Source organism: Leucoraja erinacea, chromosome 2 (assembly GCF_028641065.1).
Source record: "Leucoraja erinacea ecotype New England chromosome 2, Leri_hhj_1, whole genome shotgun sequence".
NCBI classification, from domain to species: Eukaryota; Metazoa; Chordata; class Chondrichthyes; order Rajiformes; family Rajidae; genus Leucoraja; species Leucoraja erinaceus.
The window spans coordinates 101057504-101079588 of record NC_073378.1 but is presented as its reverse complement, the minus strand read 5'-3'; the positions used below and the strand labels follow the sequence as shown (position 1 = coordinate 101079588).

Here is a 22085-nt window from a genome sequence, read left to right as displayed (position 1 = left end):
CTGTATCGTCCCCTTTTCTCTACTAATTGTACTTGTACTTGAGTTTGATGATGCATTTATGCACTTGATGCACTGTACACGTGCCAATAATAAGCCTAAACTAAATACAGCTCTTGAAGTGTTTTCTAAAAATAAGACAAGTAGAAGCAGACGTTTTCTCCTTTTCCTATTAGCATTTTATTTCCTTTTCCCTCATATGTCAATTACGTACAAAGTATTTATCAATGAGCTCAATTTAACTTCGTTATCATAGAGAATAGATAATCTAATTTATGCCTCAGCATCCGTCAATAAATTATAATCTAGCTCTGCTGGTATTATTTCACCACAAGTGATAGAAACCTTGTAAATGCATTGAACCCAGGCTGTAAATTTTAATGGCAGCTCCCAAAAGGGCAATCCCATCAGTCCCATTCCACCAGCTTTTTTTCCCCGTACCCCTGCAGTTTACACTCTCTGTCACATATCCATCAACTCCTCTTAGATCCTTTTGCCACTTACCTATGCCACATTTTCTAATTAACCTGCCAATATGTCTTTCAGATATGGGAGTAAATTAGACCACCCATCATAAACCCACATAGTCAAAAAGAGAACATGCAAACTCCACAGTCAGCATCCGAAGTTGGGATTATGCCCAGTGGTCAAACTGCTGCATCACTGTACCACCCAACCATTTTTATACCTTGACCCTGACTGACCACATCAAATATTTGAATAGCTGGATATATTCACAATGAGCATAATTGGAGGTCTTCACTAGGGACATATAAGTTGATTTGAAGGGAATTAAGAAAAACAGAGGTAATTGTGGGTAGTGTAAGAACCTTTAATATTCCTTTGTAGGATTTGGTTAACATTCCTGTTCCTTCTTGCCTACAAGGAACCTGCCTGGAAACATAAAATTCACCTACCTTGTCTCTCTGGTGGCCAGCTCTTAGTGTCCAGTTCCATCAGTGAAATGCAAGTTAGTGATAACAAACCTAAAGCAAGCTTAAATGACAATGTAATATTAGACCCTCCATTGATGGCTTTGCTTGACCATGGCACATTAATAAAAGGATGTGACAGATTTAGTGTTGATATTTTAAACTGCCATGTGCTTCTTTCTCATCAGGTAAGCAAAGGTAATATTCGGGCTTTTTTTTGCAGATTTTGAAATTGGGGATCAAGAGTTTTGCTTTTTTGGACCCGTTCTAAATCTGTCACATTTAAAACTTGTAATTCAACAAACATGTCGGTACTCACCATCTTTGCATGATAAGGGGCATGGTGTCCAGTCACTATAAGATGTGACAATGCAGTCTTTCCTACAAGGCAGGAGACAAGGTCGCACAGTGTCTGGCCGAAGACTCTCAGGGCACCTGAGACAAACAACAAATATTTTACTATGTATTCATTGGCGACAAAGTCGTTTTTTTTTTAATTCATTGGCAGCAACGTTTTTTTTTAAACAGTTTAGAAACATATATTTTTCCACACATTTTTTATTTGTACCTTCTGAACCTTCTGAATTTTGTAGTCGGCAGGGCAGTACTCTGCATATCGCCAACTTGGACAATTTTACATTTTTATCAAGCCACTTAATCAAGCCAATTAACCCTCAAACCTGTACATCTTTGGAGTATGGGAGGAAACCGAAGATCTCGCAGAAAACCCACGCAGATCACGGGGAGAAAGTACAAACTCCATACAGACAGCAGCCGTAGTTGGGATCGAACACGGGTCTCTGGCGCTGCATTTTTGCTGTAAGGCAGCAACTTTACCGCTGTGCCACCGTGACTATTTTAAATTTGGTGTAAAATGTAGACCAACGTAGATGTATAATTTATGTTCAAAAGATCCATTGAAGTAGAAGTGCAAAGTTGAAGCATTATCTTGCTATCATTTCTCACCACTAACTGTGAAAGTTTCTACCCACATGAAAAGATACACAGAAAAGTTTATTCTCATATTGGAAATTAAAGGAGCAGAATTAACACTGTATAACAGACCATCAATTTTCCATCAAATTAATGCCACTGTCTCACTTAGGAAACCTGAACGTAAACCTCTGGTGACCTTGCGCCCCCACCCATGGTTTCCATGAGTCGCCAGGGGTTTTGGTCACTCACCTGGAAAAACTCGACCGAAGCGTGAGCTGCATCTACTGACCAAAGATCCTATAGGATCTTTGTTACCGGCCGTACACAAACACATCGCGAAGGTGGGGGCCAGGGACAGCGGAGGAGCGCTGTCTGCGCGATGAAGAGGAAGGTAAACGGCTGCCACAGAGCACGGTAAGTCCTTTAGAGAGCGCGGGGAATGAAGGGGGGAGAAGGGGAGAGAAGGACAGAGAAGGGGAGAGAGAAGGGGAAGAGAAGGAGAGAGAGAAGGGGGAGAAGGGGAGAAAAGGGGGAGAGAAGGGGGAGAAAATGGGGGCGAAGGGGAGAGAAGGGGAGGGAAGGGGGGGGGGGGAGAAGGTGTGGAGACAGTTTTAAGAAGTTTAACAAAGTTAGCGGGCATTCTTGCTTCCGACGGATCTTGTAGATCCTGAAAACCAAAGATCCTACAGGATCTTTGCTGAAAACTCCAATGAGCCAATCAAAATGGCCGGTCATCGAAGGAGATTGCCTTCGACTGCCTGTAAGTAAATAGCGACCCCACTCCACTGGCTTCGACCAAACGGCAACCTATTTTTAGTCGAGGCCAGTTTTGATTTTGTTCAAATATACGCAGGAACATAGAAGAAGCCTCGACTACGCGGAAACCACTTTCGACCATTAGGGAGAGTGACCAAATTAACCTCACGGAAACCTTGGGTGGGGCGCAAGGTCACCAGAGGTTTCTGTTCAGGTTGCCTAAGTGGGACAGGGGCATAATAAAAAAGTCCTTTGTTTCATGCAAATTAAACAGCTTCCATTAACTTTTATTAACATTTTTAGGTATAGGAAGGAACTGCAGATGCTGGTTTACACTGAAGATAGACACAAAATGCTGGAGTAACTCAGCGGGACAGGCAGCATCTCTGGATAGGAATGGCAGACCTGAAAAAGGGTCTCGACCTGAAACATCACCCATTCCTTCTATCCTGAGATGCTATCTGTCCCACTGAGTTCCTTCAGCATTTTGTGTCTAACAATCTTATGTAGTTTTATTGTAATTAACCTACATAATAATGTACACAGTGATAGCTGAATCTGTGTTTACGAATAAAACTTTATGCCATGCATGTTTGATTGGGAGGAAATGGTGTCCCTTCACTAAAAGAAAACTAATATATATCCGGTGAATTCTTTGCATTCCACACAAGGCAGATAAGGAAAGGTGAACAAATATTTCAAATGCTGCGCATTGTTCATGTGACAAGCTATTTGTAATCTTGTCAGTTGTAGAGAAGAGGCTTTGAACTGCCAAAGAGTTGTTGTTCTATGAGATTAGACATTCTTTTGGCCCTTTCCCATGAGAGCCCTGCACACATTTAAATTTAATTTTGAAGGTTCCTGCATGTGTATAAATTAATTAGGCATTTTACTGGACCTTGTTTATCTCATTATTTTAATTCTATTACAAAAGTGAGAAAGACATCAGAGCAAAACACCACATTCTGGTCAGCTACGCTTCATTCAGTTGAAATTATACATAACATTAATAAATATTTTAAGTAAAGCATCCAATATATTTTAGAACTATTTTTGTAAATCTTGTGCTGCATTCAGCCAATAAATGTAGACTGTTTATTTTTATAAATTAACATTAACATTAAACATTAAAGCCTTTCAGGCTTGTTTTTGCAATTCATGAGTTGATGGGATCTATTTTATAATTGAAAATGTGTATTTTTCGAAGAAATATGTATTTAAGATTAAAAAGACTCATGTTACATTCATCTATCTTGTTTTGATGGATAAGGTAATGTTCAGATCAAATAGATTGATGTCTCAAAATGCTCCCAGGCATTTTCCTTCTGAGGAGAGTGTAGAAATGTATTGCTGTTTAATATTTATGTTAAACAATTTAATGATGGAATTGAGCGAGCACATAAAGGAATTGTACAATAATTGTTGAACTAAAATAGATGAATTATCTTCGTGTTTAATAAGCAAATACATAATTAAATGATTATGGCCATCCAGAAGATAAATATTGTCAATGACCAAATATTGTAATTGTGTTATGTGGAATGAAAACATTATTCTGACCATCATTCAATACAGAAAAGCATGCAAACATGAAGCACAATGATATACTTCATTGTAAAAAAATATCTAGCTTTCAATTTTCAGTGAGATTCACTCAATCTCCAACTGTATTATTCAGTAGTAAATTAATGGAGCATCCTAGAGAAACATGGTTCATGGAGTTTTCATCCTTTCACAATGTTTTGAGGGGAAATCTGACAATAACTATCTCTATTCCTTCAAAACATGAAGTACGTTTGCAAAGATAGTGCTGCTCACATCATGAAAACAATTCAATCAAAGATTTTTTTTCCCTCTCAGTTTGATGTAGAAATCTAAGCCAGTGGCTCATTGAAAGTTTTGAAGTGGAATATTGATTTCTTTGTGATGCGCTGAAGGTCAGATTGAAATCAAATGATGTGAAGTAAAGTGTTTTTCCAACAGAGATGGTGATGCTGGATAAGCCCTATACCGTTCCTTTATTGATCTGATTATACAATGATAATCGCTATTTATCAGTAAGGTACAAGAAGCCTCATCTTTCATATGGAGTGTCTGTTTAATCCACAATGTTTAGAAAGGAAAACTGATTCTCAGTTACATTCAGGATCAAGATACAGTTATAGTGCTAATTCTTATAAAAACCTAAACTTTGGTTCCTCCTTCCAGAAGTAATCTATTTGATGCTTATTAAAGATTACAGGGTATTACATCCTTTTGAGAACCGGAACAGCATGTGCCCGGTGTCATTTAAAACTAATCTTGCATGAATAGAGAAAATGTCACCAATGATGGATTTATAGTTTGTATTCCTATTCAGAAATGATAAGCCCATTAACTATAATGGGACTATATTGAATTGGATTGAATTGAATACATTTTATTAATCCAGTATGTATACATACAAGGAAATTGGTTTTGTGCTTTGCTCACAGGTAACAACACAACATACAGTAAACAATTAAGAATAAAACATTATAATTTAAACATGTGAAGAATGAAATAAAATACCAGAGCAAATGGAGGCTACAGACTTTTGCTTGTAGAGTTGAGATACTGCTCGTGGAACAAAGCTGTTTTTATGTCTGGCTGTGGCAGCTTTGACAGTCCGGTGTCACCTTCCAGAGGTAAGTGCTTCAAAGAGTTTGTGACCAGGGTGAGAGGGGTCAGAGATGATCTTACCCACACACTTCCTGGCCCTTGCAGTGTACAGTTCGACAATGGGGGGAAGGTCGCAGCCAATAACCTTCTCGGCTGATCGAACGATGCGCTGCAGCCTCCGGATGTCATGCTTGGTGGCTGAGCCAAACCAGACCATGATGGAGAAGGTGAGGACAGACTCTATGATGGCAGTATAAAACTGGACCATCATTGCCTGTGGCAGATTGTGTTTTCTCAGCTGCCACAGGAAGTCCATCCTCTGTTGGACCTTTTTGACTGTGGAGTCAATGGTGGCCACCCATTTAAGGTCCCTGGAGATGATGGTTCCAAGGAACTTAAATGATTCCACAGATGTGACTGTGGTGTTGTTGATGGTGAGTGGGGAGAGGAGAGGGGGAGCTCTGCTAAAGTCTACAATCAATTCCACTGTCTTAGGAGCATTGAGCTCCAGGTTGTTGCTGTGGCACCAGGATGCCAGCTGTGTCACTTCCTGTCATTAGGCAGATTCCACCCCATCCTGGATCAGTCCAATCAGGGTTGTGTCATTCGCAAACTTGAGGAGGTGCAGTTGTTGGTGTAGAGAGAGTAAAGGAGAGGGGAGAGTATGCAGCCTTGCAGTGCTCTTATGCTGAGCGTTTGTGGGTCCGAGATGTGCTTTCCCAGCCTCACATGCTGCTTTCTGTTTGTCTGGAAGTTGGTGATCCACTGACAGAGGGGTTCAGGCACAGTCAACTGGGAGAGTTTGGAGTGTAGTAGCTCTGGCACAATGTTGTAGAATGCAGAGCTAAAATCCACAAACAAAATCCTTGCATAGGTCCCCTGGCTGTCTAGGTGCTGGAGGAAGAAATGCAGGCTTAGGTTGATTGTCATCCACTGATCGGCCTGATATGCAAACTGCAGAGGGTCCTTCAGAGGGTTTATGCTATTTTTCAGCTGGGCCAGCACAAGTCTTTCAAGGATCTTTATGATTACAGATGTCAGTGCAACAGGCCTGTAGTCATTAAGACCAGTAATCCTTGGCTTTTTGGGTACAGGAACAATAGTGATGATTTTGAAGTAGGCAGGGACAGTGCAGGTTTGCAGGGACTGGTTGAAAATGTCTGTGTAGACTGGTGCCAGTTGTTCAGCACAAAGCTTGTGGGTAGAAGGGGAAACATTATCCGGTCCTGGAGATTTCCAACTTTTCTGTCTCCTGAATAGCTTTTCCACCTCCTCAATTTCTATTGTTAGTGATGGAAAAGTGGACAGACTGATGTTGGGCAGCAAGGAGGGGGGTGGGTAGTGGATGATGGCCCAGTCTTTGCAGACTGAAGTCAGGCTGTAAGTGGGTGTGAAGTGGTAATTGGGGAGGAGTGGGTGGGGCAAGAGTCCAATCTGCAAAGACTGGAGTTAGGCTGTGAGTGGGTGTGAAGTGGTGATTGGGGAGAAGTGGGTGGGGGAGGGTGGTAGGGGTACCGGGATTATGCTTCTGTCTATCGAACCTGCAGTAGAACTCGTTCAGGTCGTTGGTCAGTTGATGAGAGAACGTAGATTTGCAAGGAATATACTCGGGAGCGGTGTGAGTATTCCTCGTCGCCGGAGTTGGGGGAGTGCTCCAGAGCTCTTCCCCCCCCAGAGTCCTCCTCCATCTCAAGAGCTTGAACACAACCACAGCCCTGCTAACAAGTATGTCCAAGTAATCCAGCGAGTGAGAGAAATCCGAAACAATGTTTGGAGGTACCATATATCTGATGTTAATGAGTACCTCTCTTAATAAAGTGATCTTTGTGGGATTTTCACAGACGACACAAACAAACAAGCACAGACAAAACATCGAGGAGCAGTACACCATGGCAGCCATCGTCAGCGCCAGTCACAGTAAACAATCAGAGTGGTTAGGGACGAAAATAAAATCTAGTACCTAGTTTTCATAAGTGCAAATGTTTTTATGTTATACACTTTATAATGGGTTATTCACATTATAACATATGGAGGAAATAAAATTAAAAGTCAGTAAAACAAACTGAACTACCTTGTACTGTGGGCATGTATGTTTGTGTAGAAGTTTGTATTCAGTTTTAGTTATTGATATTAAAAATATAAATTCCTGTGGAATTGATTTCCTCCACGGAGTAATAATTATTTGCTATCACTCTGGTGAATGGAACAATGAAATTCTTACTTGCTGCAGCTTAACATGCCCATTAATGCAATAACATGTGATAAATATACAATAATCAATAATGCAATAAATTGGTAATTCTAGGCAATTAGCCCAAAATAGTGCAAAGCGGAAGTCCATAAAGCAACTAAAATGAAGTCCACAGTAGATCAGAGTTGCTGAGATGGGGTTGTGGTTCGTGTTGTGCAGTTCAAGAGCCTGATGTTTGTTAGGAAGAAGCTGTGATTGAACTTGGAGGCCATTGTCTCAGGCTCTTGTACCTTCTTCCCAACGGAAGTAGCAAGATGAGAGCGTGGCCATCTTGGTGTAGGTCTTTGATTAGATAAGCTGCATTCTTGAGGCAGCACTTCATGTGATCCCTTCAATGGTAAGAATCTGATGGTACTGACCCATGAGGGACTAGAAAATATCTACCCCTTTCTGTGGCCTCCTTCATTCCTGGGTGTTTGACTTACCGAACCAGGCCATGAAGCTACCAGTATGCTCTCTACCGTTCGTCAAATCTCCTCAGCTTTTCAAGGAATTAGATGTTAGTAATCTTTCTTTGTGGTTGCATTGATATGCTGGGCTTAGGACATATCTTTAGAGATAAGCACGCCCAGGAACTGGAAGCTCTTCACTCTCTCCACGAAAGTCACATCAATGAAGCCACATCTGTGGATCCCTGGCTCTGAAGTCAATAATCAGCTCCTTGGTCTTGCTAACATTAATAGCCCTGTCCCACGGTACGAGTTCATTCCAAGAGCTCTCCCGAGTTTGCCCTGATTCGAACTCGGAGATTTACGGTAATGGCCACTCATCGGTACTCGGGGCTCTCGTGGACATTTTTCAACGTGTTGAAAAATCTTCATGAGTCTTCCCGTGCTTACCTGCCGTTAGCGAGTCTTCCCGAGTACCCCGTTAGCGTTACGAGCCGCTAAGTGATGTCCCTGAGCTCCGACGTACCTGCTACGTTAATTCTCCGTGCTTACCACGAGTTTGATTTTTTTTAAACTCGGGAGAGGTCTTGGAATGAACTCGTACTTTGTATTGTATTGTATTCAAATTTATTGTCATTGTCTCAATTAGAGACAACAAAATGAATTTCCTTTTACAGTCAGTATCATAAAAATGGATGAACTCGTACTGTGGGACAGGGCTATAATGGTTAGATTAGAACATAGAACATAACAGCACATGATGCCCAGGTGAACTGATCTATCTGCCTGTACATGATCTTTATCCCACTATTCCCTCCACTTACATGTGCCTATCTAAAAGCATCTTAAACACCATTATCATATCTGCTTCCACCCCTGGCAAAGCGTTCAAGGCCCCCACCACCCTCTGTGGGGAAAAAACTTGCCCCACACATACTTTTTTGATACTTCTATCAAGTCTCCCCTCAACCTCTGACACTCCAGAGAAAACAATCTAAGTCTATCCAACCTCTCCCTGCAATTGAAACCCTCTAATCCAGGCAGCATTCTGATAAACCTTCTCTGCACCCTCACCAAAGCTTCCATTCATTTCTTGTAAAGAGCTACCAGAACTGCATGTAATACCTCAAAATGTGACCTAACCATAGTCCTATAGAGCAGCATCATGACTTCCTGAATCCTATATTCAATGCCCCTCACAATAAAGGCGACCATATCATAAGCCTTCTTTACCACCCTATCTACTTAAGCTACACCCTTCAGTGAGCTATGAACTTGGACTCTAAGATCACTCTGCACATCGATGTTATTAAGGGTCTCGCCATTAACTGTATACTCTTTCCTTACATTCAAACTGCCATATTGCAACACCTTGTTCTTGCTTGGGATAAACTCCATCTGCCATTTCTCAGTCCATTTCTTTAGCTGATATATATATATATATATATATATATATATTCTGCTGATGTTCTGACAGCCTTCTTCACTGTATTCAACTCCTCCAATTTTAGTGTTGTCTACAAACCTACTCACCAACCCATCTCCATTTATGTCTAGGTCATTTATATCAATCACAAATAGCAGAGGTCCCAGCACAAATCCCTGTGGAACTCCACTGAACACAGACCTCCAGCCAGAATATCTACCTTCCACCACAACCCACTGCCTATTTGTTTTGTTTAGTTAAGTTATGTTTTCTAAGGGTTCATCCTCAAAGGATCTTCTGACATTGCCCTCGTTGGCTGAGATTACATGGTCACAGGGGCTGTAGTGGCCTGAAAAGTGATATCAACGTTCTTCTTCTTGAAGCGAGCATAGATGAACCGTGAGGTACATTCCCATGTGTAGGCCAAGACCACTGTGTACGTCAACTGATCCAGGGCAGTATAAGAAAGCTTGCTACGATCTTCACAAAGCCATCAGGAATGCCAAGGGAACAATACCGGGACAAACTTGAGTCCCAGTATAATCATTCGGACACACACAGACTGCGCAAGGCCTGAATACTATAACTGGCCGCAAAGCAAAGTCAGGCAGCATTGCTGGTGATAGTGCGACCTTACCTGATAAACCTAATGCATTCTCTGCTCGCTTTGAGCAAAAGACACTTTGAGATGACACCCATCTCAACGGACTCGAGTGTGCCTTTCCCTAGTGTCACTGTTGCAGAAGTTAGATCGGGTGATGGCGAGGATGAACCCATGGAGAGCAACTAGTCCAAACAGAATCCCTGGCCAAGTCCTTAGTAGCTGTGCGGACCAGCTAGTGGGAGTATTCGCTGACATCTTTAATCTCTCCCTACTCCGTTCTGAGGTGCCCACCTGCCTCACTATCAAGAAGTCACGAAAATCATGATATCATGCCTTAAGTGACTACCCACCAGTAGCATTGACATCCACTATGATGAAGTGCTTTGAGAGGTTGCTTCTGGAACACATTAAATCCAGTCTACCAAGCAACCTTGACCCACTGCAGTTTGCCTACCGCCACAACAGTCCACGGCTGATAACATCACTCTGGCTCTACACTCATCCCAGGAATGAGCTGGATAATAAACAAACCAAGGGTAGACTTTTTTTCATAGACTACAGCTCTAATTCCAATATCATTATCCCATCCAAGCTCATCTCCAAACTTGTGGAATTTCGTCAGCGCTTCCCTCTGCAGTTCGTTTCAAATGTTCAAATTATGTTTATTGTCACGTTTACCAATTGAGGTACAGTGAAACTTGATTACCCTACAGCCATACTAAAAAAAAGAACAAGACACACAACTACATAAACATCCACCACAGCGGATTCCCCACATTCCTCACTGTGATGTAAGGCAATAAAGTCTAATCTTCTTCCCACTTTATTCTGTCGGGGTTGAGAGAGTCGAACCATCCGCAGTTGGGGCGATCGAAGCTCCCGCAGCTGGTGATCGAAGCCCCCGTGTCGGGGGCGATCGAAGCTCCCGTGATTGGGGCGGTCGAAACTCCTGCGGCTGGGAGCTCCCAAAGTCGGTCCCTAATCAGGGACCGTAAGCTCCACGATGTTAAGTCCGCAGGCTCCCGTGGTTGGAGCCCCCGAAGTCGGTCGCCAGCAGACACCGCCAGCTTCACGAGTTAGGCCGCAGTGCAGATGGAGATACGATATGGAAAAAGTCGTATCTCCATCGAGGTAAGAGATTAGAAAAGGTTTCCCCCAACCTTTCCCCCCTCCCCCCCCCCCCCACAAAAAAAGCAAGCTAAAGAACATTAAAGCATACATTTAATACATACTAAAAAACAACCAAGAATGAGAAGGATGAGAGAGACTGTTGGCGAGGCAGCCATTGCGGGCGCCACCCGGTCAAAATTGGATTCTCAATTTTCTGACCAACAGACCACAATCACTGAGGGTAAGTGACAAATCATCCTCTACAATGCTCAACCCTGGTGCCCCACAGGGATACTTTCTCAGCCTCTTTCCATACTCCTATATGCTCATGACTGTGCAGCAAATACCAATCTACCTTAATGTACACAATTGCAGAAAACACCACCAATAGTGGGCCAGAGCAAAGAATGACGAGAGAGATACAGGAAGGAGACTGAGAACCTTGTGCTATAACAACAACCTCTCCCTCAATAACTGCAAGGCAAAGGAGATTACGATTGAATTCAGGAAGCAAAGCGACACACATACCCCGGTATATATTGATGGTGCCAAAGTAGAAATGGTTGAAAGCTTCAAGTTCTTAGGAATAAATATCACCAGCAATTTTCCCTGGACCATCCACATGGAAGCAATGGCCAATAAAACACACCAACGGCTCTACTTCCTTAGAAGGCTTAGGAAGTTTGGCATGTCCTCAACAACATCACCAACTTCAACAGATGCCCCTTAGAAAGCATTTTCTCAGATGCATCACAGCATGGTTTGAGAACTGCTCCATTCAAGACCCTGCAAAATTGTGGGAATCGCCCAGTCCATCGCGCAAACCATCTACACCACACTGCCTCAGCAAGGCCGTCAGCATAACCAAGGACCAGTCTCGCCTCGGTAATTAACTCTTCTCCCCTCTCCCCTCTAGGCAAGTTTGAAAATGCAGATTCAAGGACAGTTTCTTCCTAGCTGTTATCAAGCAACTGAACTGTCCTCTCATCAACTAGAGAACATCTACCTGTTGGAGACCTTCGAACTATCTTTATTCAGACTTTACTTGACTTTATCTTGCATGAAACGTTGTGCTCTTTAAGATGTATCTGAACCCTGTGGATTGCTTGATTGTAATCATGCATAGTCTTTACGCTGACTGGATGGCGCAACAAAAAAGCTTTTCACTCTATCTCGGTACACTTGATGGTAATAATAAACTAAACTAAACTAAAACATTGAGTTGACCGGGATCGATGCATCACTGAAACTTCAGAATATTTCAAGAAATTACAACTACTGCCAAGGGAACTGAACTAATTTTTATTGCAATTTCAGTGTTCTTTTGCTGGTATTTTCTTTCAGTAATTCATTTCTCTTCTAAGTGCTGCCCCTTTGTTGTGTTCTATCGTCAAGAAGAGAACAGCTTCAGGCGATTACAATTCCCAGTCTGCAGTAATCTGTTGAAAATCACTTAAGCAATACCAACAAATTCTCTTTGAAATTGCAGATTCACGGAAAAGCAGAATTTTGCATATCAACAAAATAATATAAGTTATAAAAAGTAAAAGCATGAAGCACAAAATTAGCAGATATTGACGCAGAGGCAATTAAAATGTTTTAAGATTTCAAGGTCAGTTTATTGTCACATATACCAATTAAGGTACAGTGAAATTTGAGTTGCTGGTTCCATGATCCTTCCTATGTACAGCATCAGAGTATGCATACATTTAAGGACCTGTCCTACCAATACGACTTTGCAGCAACTGTCTTCGACCTTTAAACTCGAGGGCACAACTCCTGAAAAAGACGAGCTGGATCGACCGTCAGCGATGAATCCGCGAGCTGGATTGACCGTCAGTACACGTACACACACACACACACACACACACACACACACACACACACACACACACACACACACACACACACACACACACACACACACACACACACACACACACACACACACACACACACACACACACACACACGGGGGCCAGGGAAGCACACACACACACACACACTGAAACACACACACACACACAATGAACAGGAAGGTAAAAGACGGCTGGCACAGTGTACGTGAAGTCCTTTAGAGAGCGCGGGGGGGGGTCGGGGGGGGGGGGAGAGAAGGGGAGAGAGGGGAGGGAGAGAGGGAGAGAGAGGGGAGAGAAGGGAGGGAAGAAGGGAGAGGAGAGGGGGGAGAAGTGGGGTGAGAAGCAGTGGAAACACTTTTAAGAAGCCAGCCAACTTTTAATAAAGTTTAGTGGGTATTTAACATACCGGTCAGTTTTCCTTGGTTTTTTAATAAACTCCAATGAGCCAATTAAAATGCCAGGTCAGTGAAGGAGATTGCCTACGGCTACCTCAACTGCCTATAACTACATAGCGACCCCACTCCACTGCACTACGAGTTCAAAAGAACCATGCCGGCCAATTTTTACTTGCAGAAAATCTTTCAGCATGCTGAAAAGATTTCTTTGACCAAACTCAGGCCGCGAGTATGCGGGGACTTCCCTCAAGCATGAAGAAGAGATATGCCCCTGTTCCACTTAGGAAACCTGAACAGAAACCTCTGGAGACTTTGCGCCCCACCCAAGGTTTCCTTGCGGATCCCAGAGGTTGCAGGTGGTTGCCGGAGGTTGCAGGTAGTGGAAGCAGGTAGGAAGACTGACAAAAACCTCCGGGAACCGCACGACCTACTTTCACGACCTAATTCACGACCACTGCTGAGTTTGCCCTTGATTCATACTCGCAGCATGGTCGTCACGAGGTCGTGGGAGGTTGTAGGTAGGTTGTATCAGGCTATCAATTGTCAATAGTCAATAGTCAATAGTCTATTTATTTGTCATTTGGACCCCTGGAGGTTCAAATGAAATGCCGTTTCTGCAGCCATACATTACACACCAGAGACCCCAGACACAACATAATTACATTTTACATAAACCTCCATCACATAGCTGTGATGGAAGGCCAAAAAAACTATCTCTCCACTGCACTCCCCCCCCTGCACTCCCCCCCCTGGCTGGCGAAGGCGAGTGTCCCGCGGCCATTAAAGCCACGCCGGGACAGTGGTGTTAGGCCCCGCCCAGGAGCTCTTCGACCCCGCAACTCGGGCGGGAGAAGTGCCGTTGCAGGAGCCCCAAAAGCGGTAGTCCAGGGAGCCGCGGGTAGGAAGAGACCTGACGTTGGAGCCTCCGCATCAGCAGCGGCAGCGGAAGCAGCAGGCAGCGGCAGCGGCAAAGCGCTCCTCCACCGCTCCACCCGCTCCGGTCAGGCCAGCTCCGCGACGGTGGGTGAGTCGGGGCCATTCCCGGGCCCTGTCCGCTCTTTGCACGACCCCAATTCATCTGAGACCCGACTGAGTTTGGTCCCAGTGCAGGGAGAGATTCATACCCCCCCCCTCGCAGCATGGTTGTCACGAGACATAAAAAACACAGACAAAAAAATAATGGGCGGACAGGTGCAGTGGCCGCTGCTGACCAGAGTCGCGCCGCCTACTATGATGCTAGTCATAGGTACTCGTGGCATCAATTAGGTTGGGGCGTTTTTCTAGCATGATGAAAAATGTCCACGAGTAAAAAAGGTTGTGAATTAGGTTGTGAAAGTGGGACAGGCCCTTTACAGTGACCTCCTAGGACAACGTGTCGACCATGCTGCGAGTTTGAGTCGAGCGCAAACTCTTCTAAACTCGCAGATTAGGTCCCTGCAGTGGGACAGGCCCTTTTACAGAGCAATGTTAACATTTTCTATTGAACTCAAGGTATTTTATCTTGCAACTTTAAGGCATCAGCCTTTCCCAAAGGCAAGAAGTGATCTAGACTAATTTTTATCACACCACTGATAAAAATGTGAAAGTTTGGATTATAATATGTCCACTACGTAATGTATATGATTTTAAACACATGTAGATGCCAGTTCCCAGATTGGGTAATACCTTTGCGGAACAACAATGAAGAGGATGAGTATAGGAAAGAGATCGAGAATCTAGTGATAGGGTGTCAAAGCTACGATATTTGTTTTCTGTGAATTTGTGCTGATATTCTGCAATTCCACAATGCTCTCATGTTTATAGCAGATTGATTTTTATGGACTGAACTATTTATGCTGGCTGATCAATTGCACAAGTTGGTTTCAACCAAATGACTGATTTTCTTCGAAGGATGGTCCAATTTTGTTTTGGTAAAGTTCAAGAAGGAACTGCAGATGCTGGAAAATCAAAGGTAGGCACAAATGCTGGAGAAACTCAGCGGGTTCCCGTTTCCAGCCGAAACCCTTCTTCGCTCCATAGATGCTGCCGCACCCGCTGAGTTTCTCCAGCATTTTTGTCTACCTTTGTTTTGGTAATTCCTGATTTGGTGTTTGGACAATATGCAGCAAGCATTTAGCATTAATAAATAGGTGGAATTGAACGATTATAGCACAACTAACGATTGTAGCATAAAGCAAATATAAACTGAATATCTACCTCAGAATATTCATATTAATGGCATGTTAAGCAGGAAGTTACATCTACCTATAATTAGGTGATCAATACTGTCTTCCACAATATTGGACCACAAGTGTAATCCACATCGTATGCTTGGGCCAGTCACTATTAATTCTTGGAACTAATTTTAATTAGATAAATGCTCATGTATTAAGACTGAATTAACAAAATAATTTTCAACAAATAAATTAAAATCAATAATCTCACCATCTCATGCACCTTGCATCTCAACACATAAAAGGCACGGCATTCATAGCCATCAGAATGTTTCATTATAATTATTGTAAACCTTTGAATGTGAAATGTTAAATGATAAGAAAAGAATGAACTATCAGAAAAGCTATATACATTATAAGGACTGAAAATTATGAATAAGATGGAAATGGACACAAAGCATTGGGACAATTTAGCAGGTCCACGGAGCGTCTCTAGGGAACACTGGTAGGTGATGTTTCAGGTCGGGATCTGCTGAGTTACTCCAGCACTTTGTACCCTTTTGTGTACTAACCAGCAACAGCAATTCTTTGTTTCTACAATAAGATTGAAATGTTTAATGAAAAAGTACAGGAGAATGCAGTTGGAAACACAGAACGGAAAAATGGTTTCATATATAATCTTCACGACTGCTTGCGTTTTAAGATTAATAACATTGTGCTCCAGGGAATAGCTGCCAGAATACACTCCCAAATGTCTTTCTCCACAGAAACAGATTTAATAATTGCGAATCCGTCATTGTAACTTTTTTCTTCATGATATTCAATAACCTATTTAATGAGGTATGAATCTATTTAGAAAGCCAAATATACCAGGCTCATAGGAGTAATTCCGAATCATAGAATTAGCATAAACTCCACACAGCTATGTACTTTGAGCTTACTGTTCTCTGAGGTATTATTAAAGCTTAGGCCAGTCCCGAGTTGAAAAGTTCCATGAGATTCCAAATTGCTGAATTTTTAAAAACAAAATACATAAACATATTCTGTTTCCTGTTTGCAATAATTAATATTCTGCTTTCATCTTCTTTGAAGCTTAAGCGCCATTTCACAGAAAGATGAATCATAAAAAAACATATGTTCTAAGATGGAAACCTACTGATAGTGGCTGACAGAGGAAGTCTTGATATTATAGATCACAGAGGATTGATTTTTATTCCTCACAGTTCCTTCTGGGCTAGATCAGGCAAAAGTTGGACCTTCTCTCCTTGTCAGAATGATCAGGTGAAAACTAGATAATTTTGACTGGGGGAAGGGGGAAGGTAACCTCTTTATCCCTGAGAGGTCTCCTCAAAATTTTGCTTTTCTTAACTTCTGGATTTTGAAGCTATTTGTTACTAAATTGGAAATCACCAATTTAGCAACTAATGCCACATCCCCTATTTCCTGTGGTGAAACAAAACTTTGCCCTATAATTCTGCTTTTTGTAACTTGAATGGGCATCTTTTTCCAATGACTACTTAATCTTTCACCTTACTCTCTTCAAATCAATCTCATCTATGAGACCCCTTTGTAATTGTTTGATACATATCCACTTCATTGCTATCCACCTGCCAGCCTTTCCTGAAATTTGCACATTTAAAGATTGGCAACGGTTCACATCAGCACCAGTCTCCAGCCAATCTAGGTCAGTTGCAGGTAAAACATATCTCTGGAGGATGCCACGTCTCTTGCATCACTTTCACACTGGATAACCTTGACACAAAGCACGACTATCAGGATGCACTATAAAAAGTATTTTGATGTGATGCATCTCAGCCTGATATGGTAATTGCTCTCCTCTTGACTGCCTGAACCTGCAGAGTGTGATGAACACAGCTCAGTCCATCAAAGTATTGTCACTTCAATCATTCCAGTCAATCTTCATGGCAAGTTGCATCAGGAAGGCTGGAAAAATCATCAAGGATGAATGCCACTCTGGCCATTCTCTTTTCTCTCTTCTACCTTCTGGGAGAAGATACAGGAGCTTGAGGTTCCAGATGTCCAGACTTGAGAACAGCTATCTCCCTACTGCTACCAGATGCCTCTATCAATTACCCTTTTCACAACCCCTTCCCAGATGTGCTCACTCTACCTCATTTGGTTATTCTGTTTTTGCAGTTTAGTGCACTACTTCAAACTGAAAGTGAATAATTATGAAGAAAGACTGGATAGACTTGGTTTATACTCTCTAAAGATTGAGAGGGGATCTTATAGAAACTTACAAAATTCTTAAGGGGTTGGACAGGCTAGATGCAGGAAGATTGTTCCCGATGTTAGGGAAGTCCAGGACAAGGGGTCACAGCTTAAGGATAAAGGGGAAATCCTTTAAAACCGAGATGAGAAGAACTTTTTTCACACAGAGAGTGGTGAATCTCTGGATCTCAAAGCAGTTCATTGGCTATATTTAAGAGGGAGTGTGCTGTTTACGGGATACTGAGTTGGATGCAGCCATAATATTGAATGGCGGTGCATTTATCATGCACCTACTGCTATGTAAATAACACTCCAATTTTCGACTGTGCTGTTTTGCATATTGCACTTCAACTGCATGAAACAAATGCAATTCAAGTGAACAAACAATTCATTTGCACCCTGGTATGTGTGAAAATAAACTAATCTGAATCTGAATCAGTCACAACTTTAGATTTTTGCAGTGAACACTCTGGAATAAAATGCAAGAACTCAATAAATAATCAACTGATCTATAATTAATCTAATTATACTTTGCTGAACTACATTGGAAATGGGAGAAGAAACTCCCTGTCAGAACATCTAGATCATCTTGCAATCTAAATCCAGAATGAATCTAATGGATTTCCCTGACATTATACTTTGTGAGTACTTTAGTTGTTAACTGTTACCTCTAGGTTCAACAACAGCTTCTTCTCATCAACCATCAGGCTCATGAACAGTACTGGATAAAACCACAACCCTACCTCAACAACAAACCTTTGTGGACTTTGCGTAGGTTGCACTATGCACTGTTTTCACTCTAACAGTCTGCTTACCTAGTATTACCAATAATGTATTGTATTATCAATTATGGTATAATTATTTGTGGTGTGTTGTGTTATCGTGTGTGTTAATGTGCAAGTAAGAATATTATTGTTTCATTCCTGGTGCATACGACAATTAAACACGATTGACTATTGTGTTCAGTTCTGGGCAAAATGTTATGGGAAAGATATTGTCAAGCTAGAAAAGGCACAGAGAAGATTTACAAAGATGTTACCTGGGCAAGAGAGTCTGAGCTACAGGGAGAGGTTGAGTGGGCTGAGACTCTATTCTTTAGAGCGCAGGAAGATGAGGGGTGATCTTAAAGAGGTGTATAAGATCATGAGAGGAATAGATCGGGTAGATGCACACAGTCTCTTGCCCAGAGTAGGGGAATCGAGGACCAGAGAACATAGGTTCAAGGTGAAGAGGAAAAGATTTAATGGGAATCTGAGGGGTAACTTTTTCACACAAAGGGTGGTGGGTGTATGGAACAAGCTGCCAGAGGAGGTTGTTGAGTCAGGGACTATCCCAACATTTAAGAAACAGTTAGACAGGTACATGGATAGGACAGGTTTGGAGTGAAAGGGTCCAAATGTGGGTTGGTGGGACTAGTGTGGCTGAGATATGTTGGCTGGTGTGGGCAAGTTGGGCTGGAGGATCTGTTTCCACACTATATTACTCCATGATTCTATGACTAGTCAGTGGAATGGAAGTTACATCACTTTAAATAGTTTACTTTCATGCAGAGCAAATATTATTACAGGTTTAATAAGCGATCTCTGTTGTTTTTACTTTTTTGGTCCGACTTGTCCCACGTTGACTCTCACACAAATAACCTTTCTAGTTTGCATTCCCACGGCACAGGTTGCCTCACCACTCCAGCTGGTGCTCGAGTTAAGACCAGCTACGGACACATCTTCGATACACAGGCCCCAAGGACCAGTCTGCCAGTGATGGATAACACAAGGATGCTCGTTGCAGCTGCGTACTTCCTGTAAGGCACTGATGTTTGGGCACTGCGCTGCTCCTATTGAAAAATAAAAGAAATAAGAATAGTAGGTGTTTGACTTTGAAAACATTGTTAGCTCACTTGGTGATGAAATAACATGTATTTGATGTATGTAATAATGATGTATTTATTATGGCCATGAACAAGGTATGAAGCTGCATGTCACCATTTAACACAGTTTAATAAAATACCACTTTTAATAAGACATGGGTGTTCTCACTCTAATATCACATAAATAATACAAAGTCTTTGTATGTCTTTAATTTCAAACCAATTTTGTGAAAAGTTATGCATGGTTTCACTGTAGAATTAAAAAACCCAGAAGAAAGCAACCAGGGTGACATAGTTAGGCATTGAACTTCTTGAAAAGCATTCATGCTTAATGGTCTATTATGGAACAGGTGTTTTATTGCTAAAGGCTTCACAGTATGTGATGCACAGTCTTTTAATTATCAACCCAATTATTCCTTCATGAGGAAAATAACATCAAATGATTCACAATTGATTGGGAGCAGCTATAGTATGTAATAGGTAGTTTAGCTTGGAGATGCAACGAGGAAACAGGCCCTTCGGCCTAACGAATCCGCGCCGCCCAGAGATCACCGTGTACATTAACACTATCCTACAAACTAGGGACAATTCAACTGAAGCCAATTAACCTAAAAACCAGTACGTCTTTGGAGTGTGGGCGGAATCCGGAGCACCCGGAGAAAGCCCATGTGATCAAGGGGAGAACGGACAAACCTACGCACAGACAGCGCCCGTAGTCAGGATCAAACCTGGGTCTCTAGTGCTGTAAGGCAACAATTCTACCGCTGCACCACTGTGCCACCCCTGTCTGGGAGTCTGGGTTCTGGGGCCTCCACTCATTTGCTTGGTATGGGCTACCAAGGAACCATCACCTATCACATTCCATGGTTGATGAAGCATGAAAAGCAAATGGGGTCAGTGACATCAAACCCATTAAATCATGAGATGGGCTGAAGGACCTATTTCTGTGCTGGATTACTCTATGATTCTATGATATGCCTTGGATAATGTTTGCAAAAGAACAAATTTGCTAATAAAATGTAGAACAACAACAACAACTAGACATTAGGTTAAAAAGATGATCACCTACCACAGTCAGGGAGATAATCATTGGACATGTGTCAATACATTTATAATCAGATGCATATAAATTGATGTATTCTCAGAATTAAACTAAATAAAAATTACAGTTTGTAAAGTTTTTATTTGCTAATTGCATGAATCCCTGGAGATCCTTTTCTTTGTTGATAGCAATATACCCCAGTCACCAGATTGAATCCCCTCAATAAGCAAACATTAATACGATAACAAGTGGTTTGCATATATAAAGATGATGCTGGTTATTATCTTAGTTACAAAATCCATTAATAATTTGTGCTTTTTACTGTTACTGTTATATGAGAGCTAGACCCGTTTCATTGATTGAAAATCATACCTTCTTCTGCATATGCCAGAATTGAACGTGCACGCATCTGTTTACCCTCGGTGGTTTTGCCAGAACAAGTATAAGAGCACGATGACCACCCAGACCATTTACTAAGGACACAGTCTTTCGGACAAGGTACTTCACACGATACTGGCACAGGATAGATGGCTTCGTTGCACAGATTTCTGTCTACAATTTCTCCAGGGGAAAGAAAAAAATCAACCAAAATAAAATCATCAATCTAAATTGAAAATAAATCACATGATTAAAAAATGTAAGTATTTCAGAAAATGTAAAAGATCAATACACCAATGACCACAGTATTTTTTTATGCTAATATGCTATTTCAATTGTAAATGTTGCTTCGTTCAAAGAATAAAATCTATTGCATTCTAATATCAAATTGTGGTCATAATATCCCATATGCAGTTAAATCCCCAAAAGTCAATTACAATCATATTTATTTATATAAACATGTAAAATATGTTATGATGGTGATGGGAATTTGTAACATTTGCAATGTTTGCTAATGTTGCTAGCATTCTTATTTGTGGCAAGCCTGCCTTCTTAGGGAAGTAAATTAAGAAATTGGAATTAAATAGCACATTTAAGAAATATCAAACACACTTCACAATCATTAAAGTATTTTTAAAATATGTCACTGTTGTAATGTGGGAAACACTAATAAAGCCATTCTTTTTTATAAGTAAAATGAATTGAGATACATTTTGGGCCAGAATAACAGGAATGACTTGCCAATTTTTCTTCAAACTAGTGGCTTCAGCACGAGAGCAGAGACTGCAGTCTGATGTCCCATCTTAAATAAAGCGGCACCAGCAGTGCAATACTGTAGATCAGTGTCACTCATATTATAGACAATAGACAATAAACAATAGGTGCAGGAGTAGGCCATTCAGTCCTTCGAGCCAGCACCACCATTCAATGTGATCATGGCTGATCATCCCCAATCAGTACCCCGTTCCTGCCTTCTTCCCATATCCCCTGACTCCGCTATCTTTAAGAGCCTTATCTAGCTCTCTCTTGAAAGTATCTAGAGAACCGGCCTGCACCGCCCTCTGAGGTTATGAGTCATACTTTGTAGCTAATCCCACTAGTTTAACTGAAAGCTTCTCTGC

General features: G+C 41.8%; 1 protein-coding gene and 1 long non-coding RNA gene across 3 annotated transcripts in view; one reads left to right on the top strand and one right to left on the bottom strand.

Moving 5' to 3' along the window:
• Positions 1 to 22085, bottom strand: part of LOC129713146 (thrombospondin type-1 domain-containing protein 7A-like) — a 354070-nt gene that overhangs the window by 73860 nt on the left and 258125 nt on the right. The window contains exons 7-9 of the mRNA XM_055661980.1: positions 20959 to 21147; positions 19277 to 19511; positions 1249 to 1364 (exon numbers count right to left, since the gene is read on the bottom strand). Coding sequence (XP_055517955.1) covers positions 1249 to 1364; positions 19277 to 19511; positions 20959 to 21147 — 540 coding nt within the window. The remainder of the gene's footprint in view (positions 1 to 1248; positions 1365 to 19276; positions 19512 to 20958; positions 21148 to 22085) is intronic.
• Positions 1612 to 21117, top strand: LOC129713155 (uncharacterized). Of its 2 annotated transcripts, none has more exons than XR_008726188.1 (3): positions 1612 to 2279; positions 19329 to 19539; positions 20978 to 21117. It is a non-coding gene; the product is annotated as an uncharacterized LOC129713155 (long non-coding RNA). The 2 variants fall into 2 exon arrangements; XR_008726187.1 differs by having other exon boundaries at positions 1624 to 2279; positions 19349 to 19539.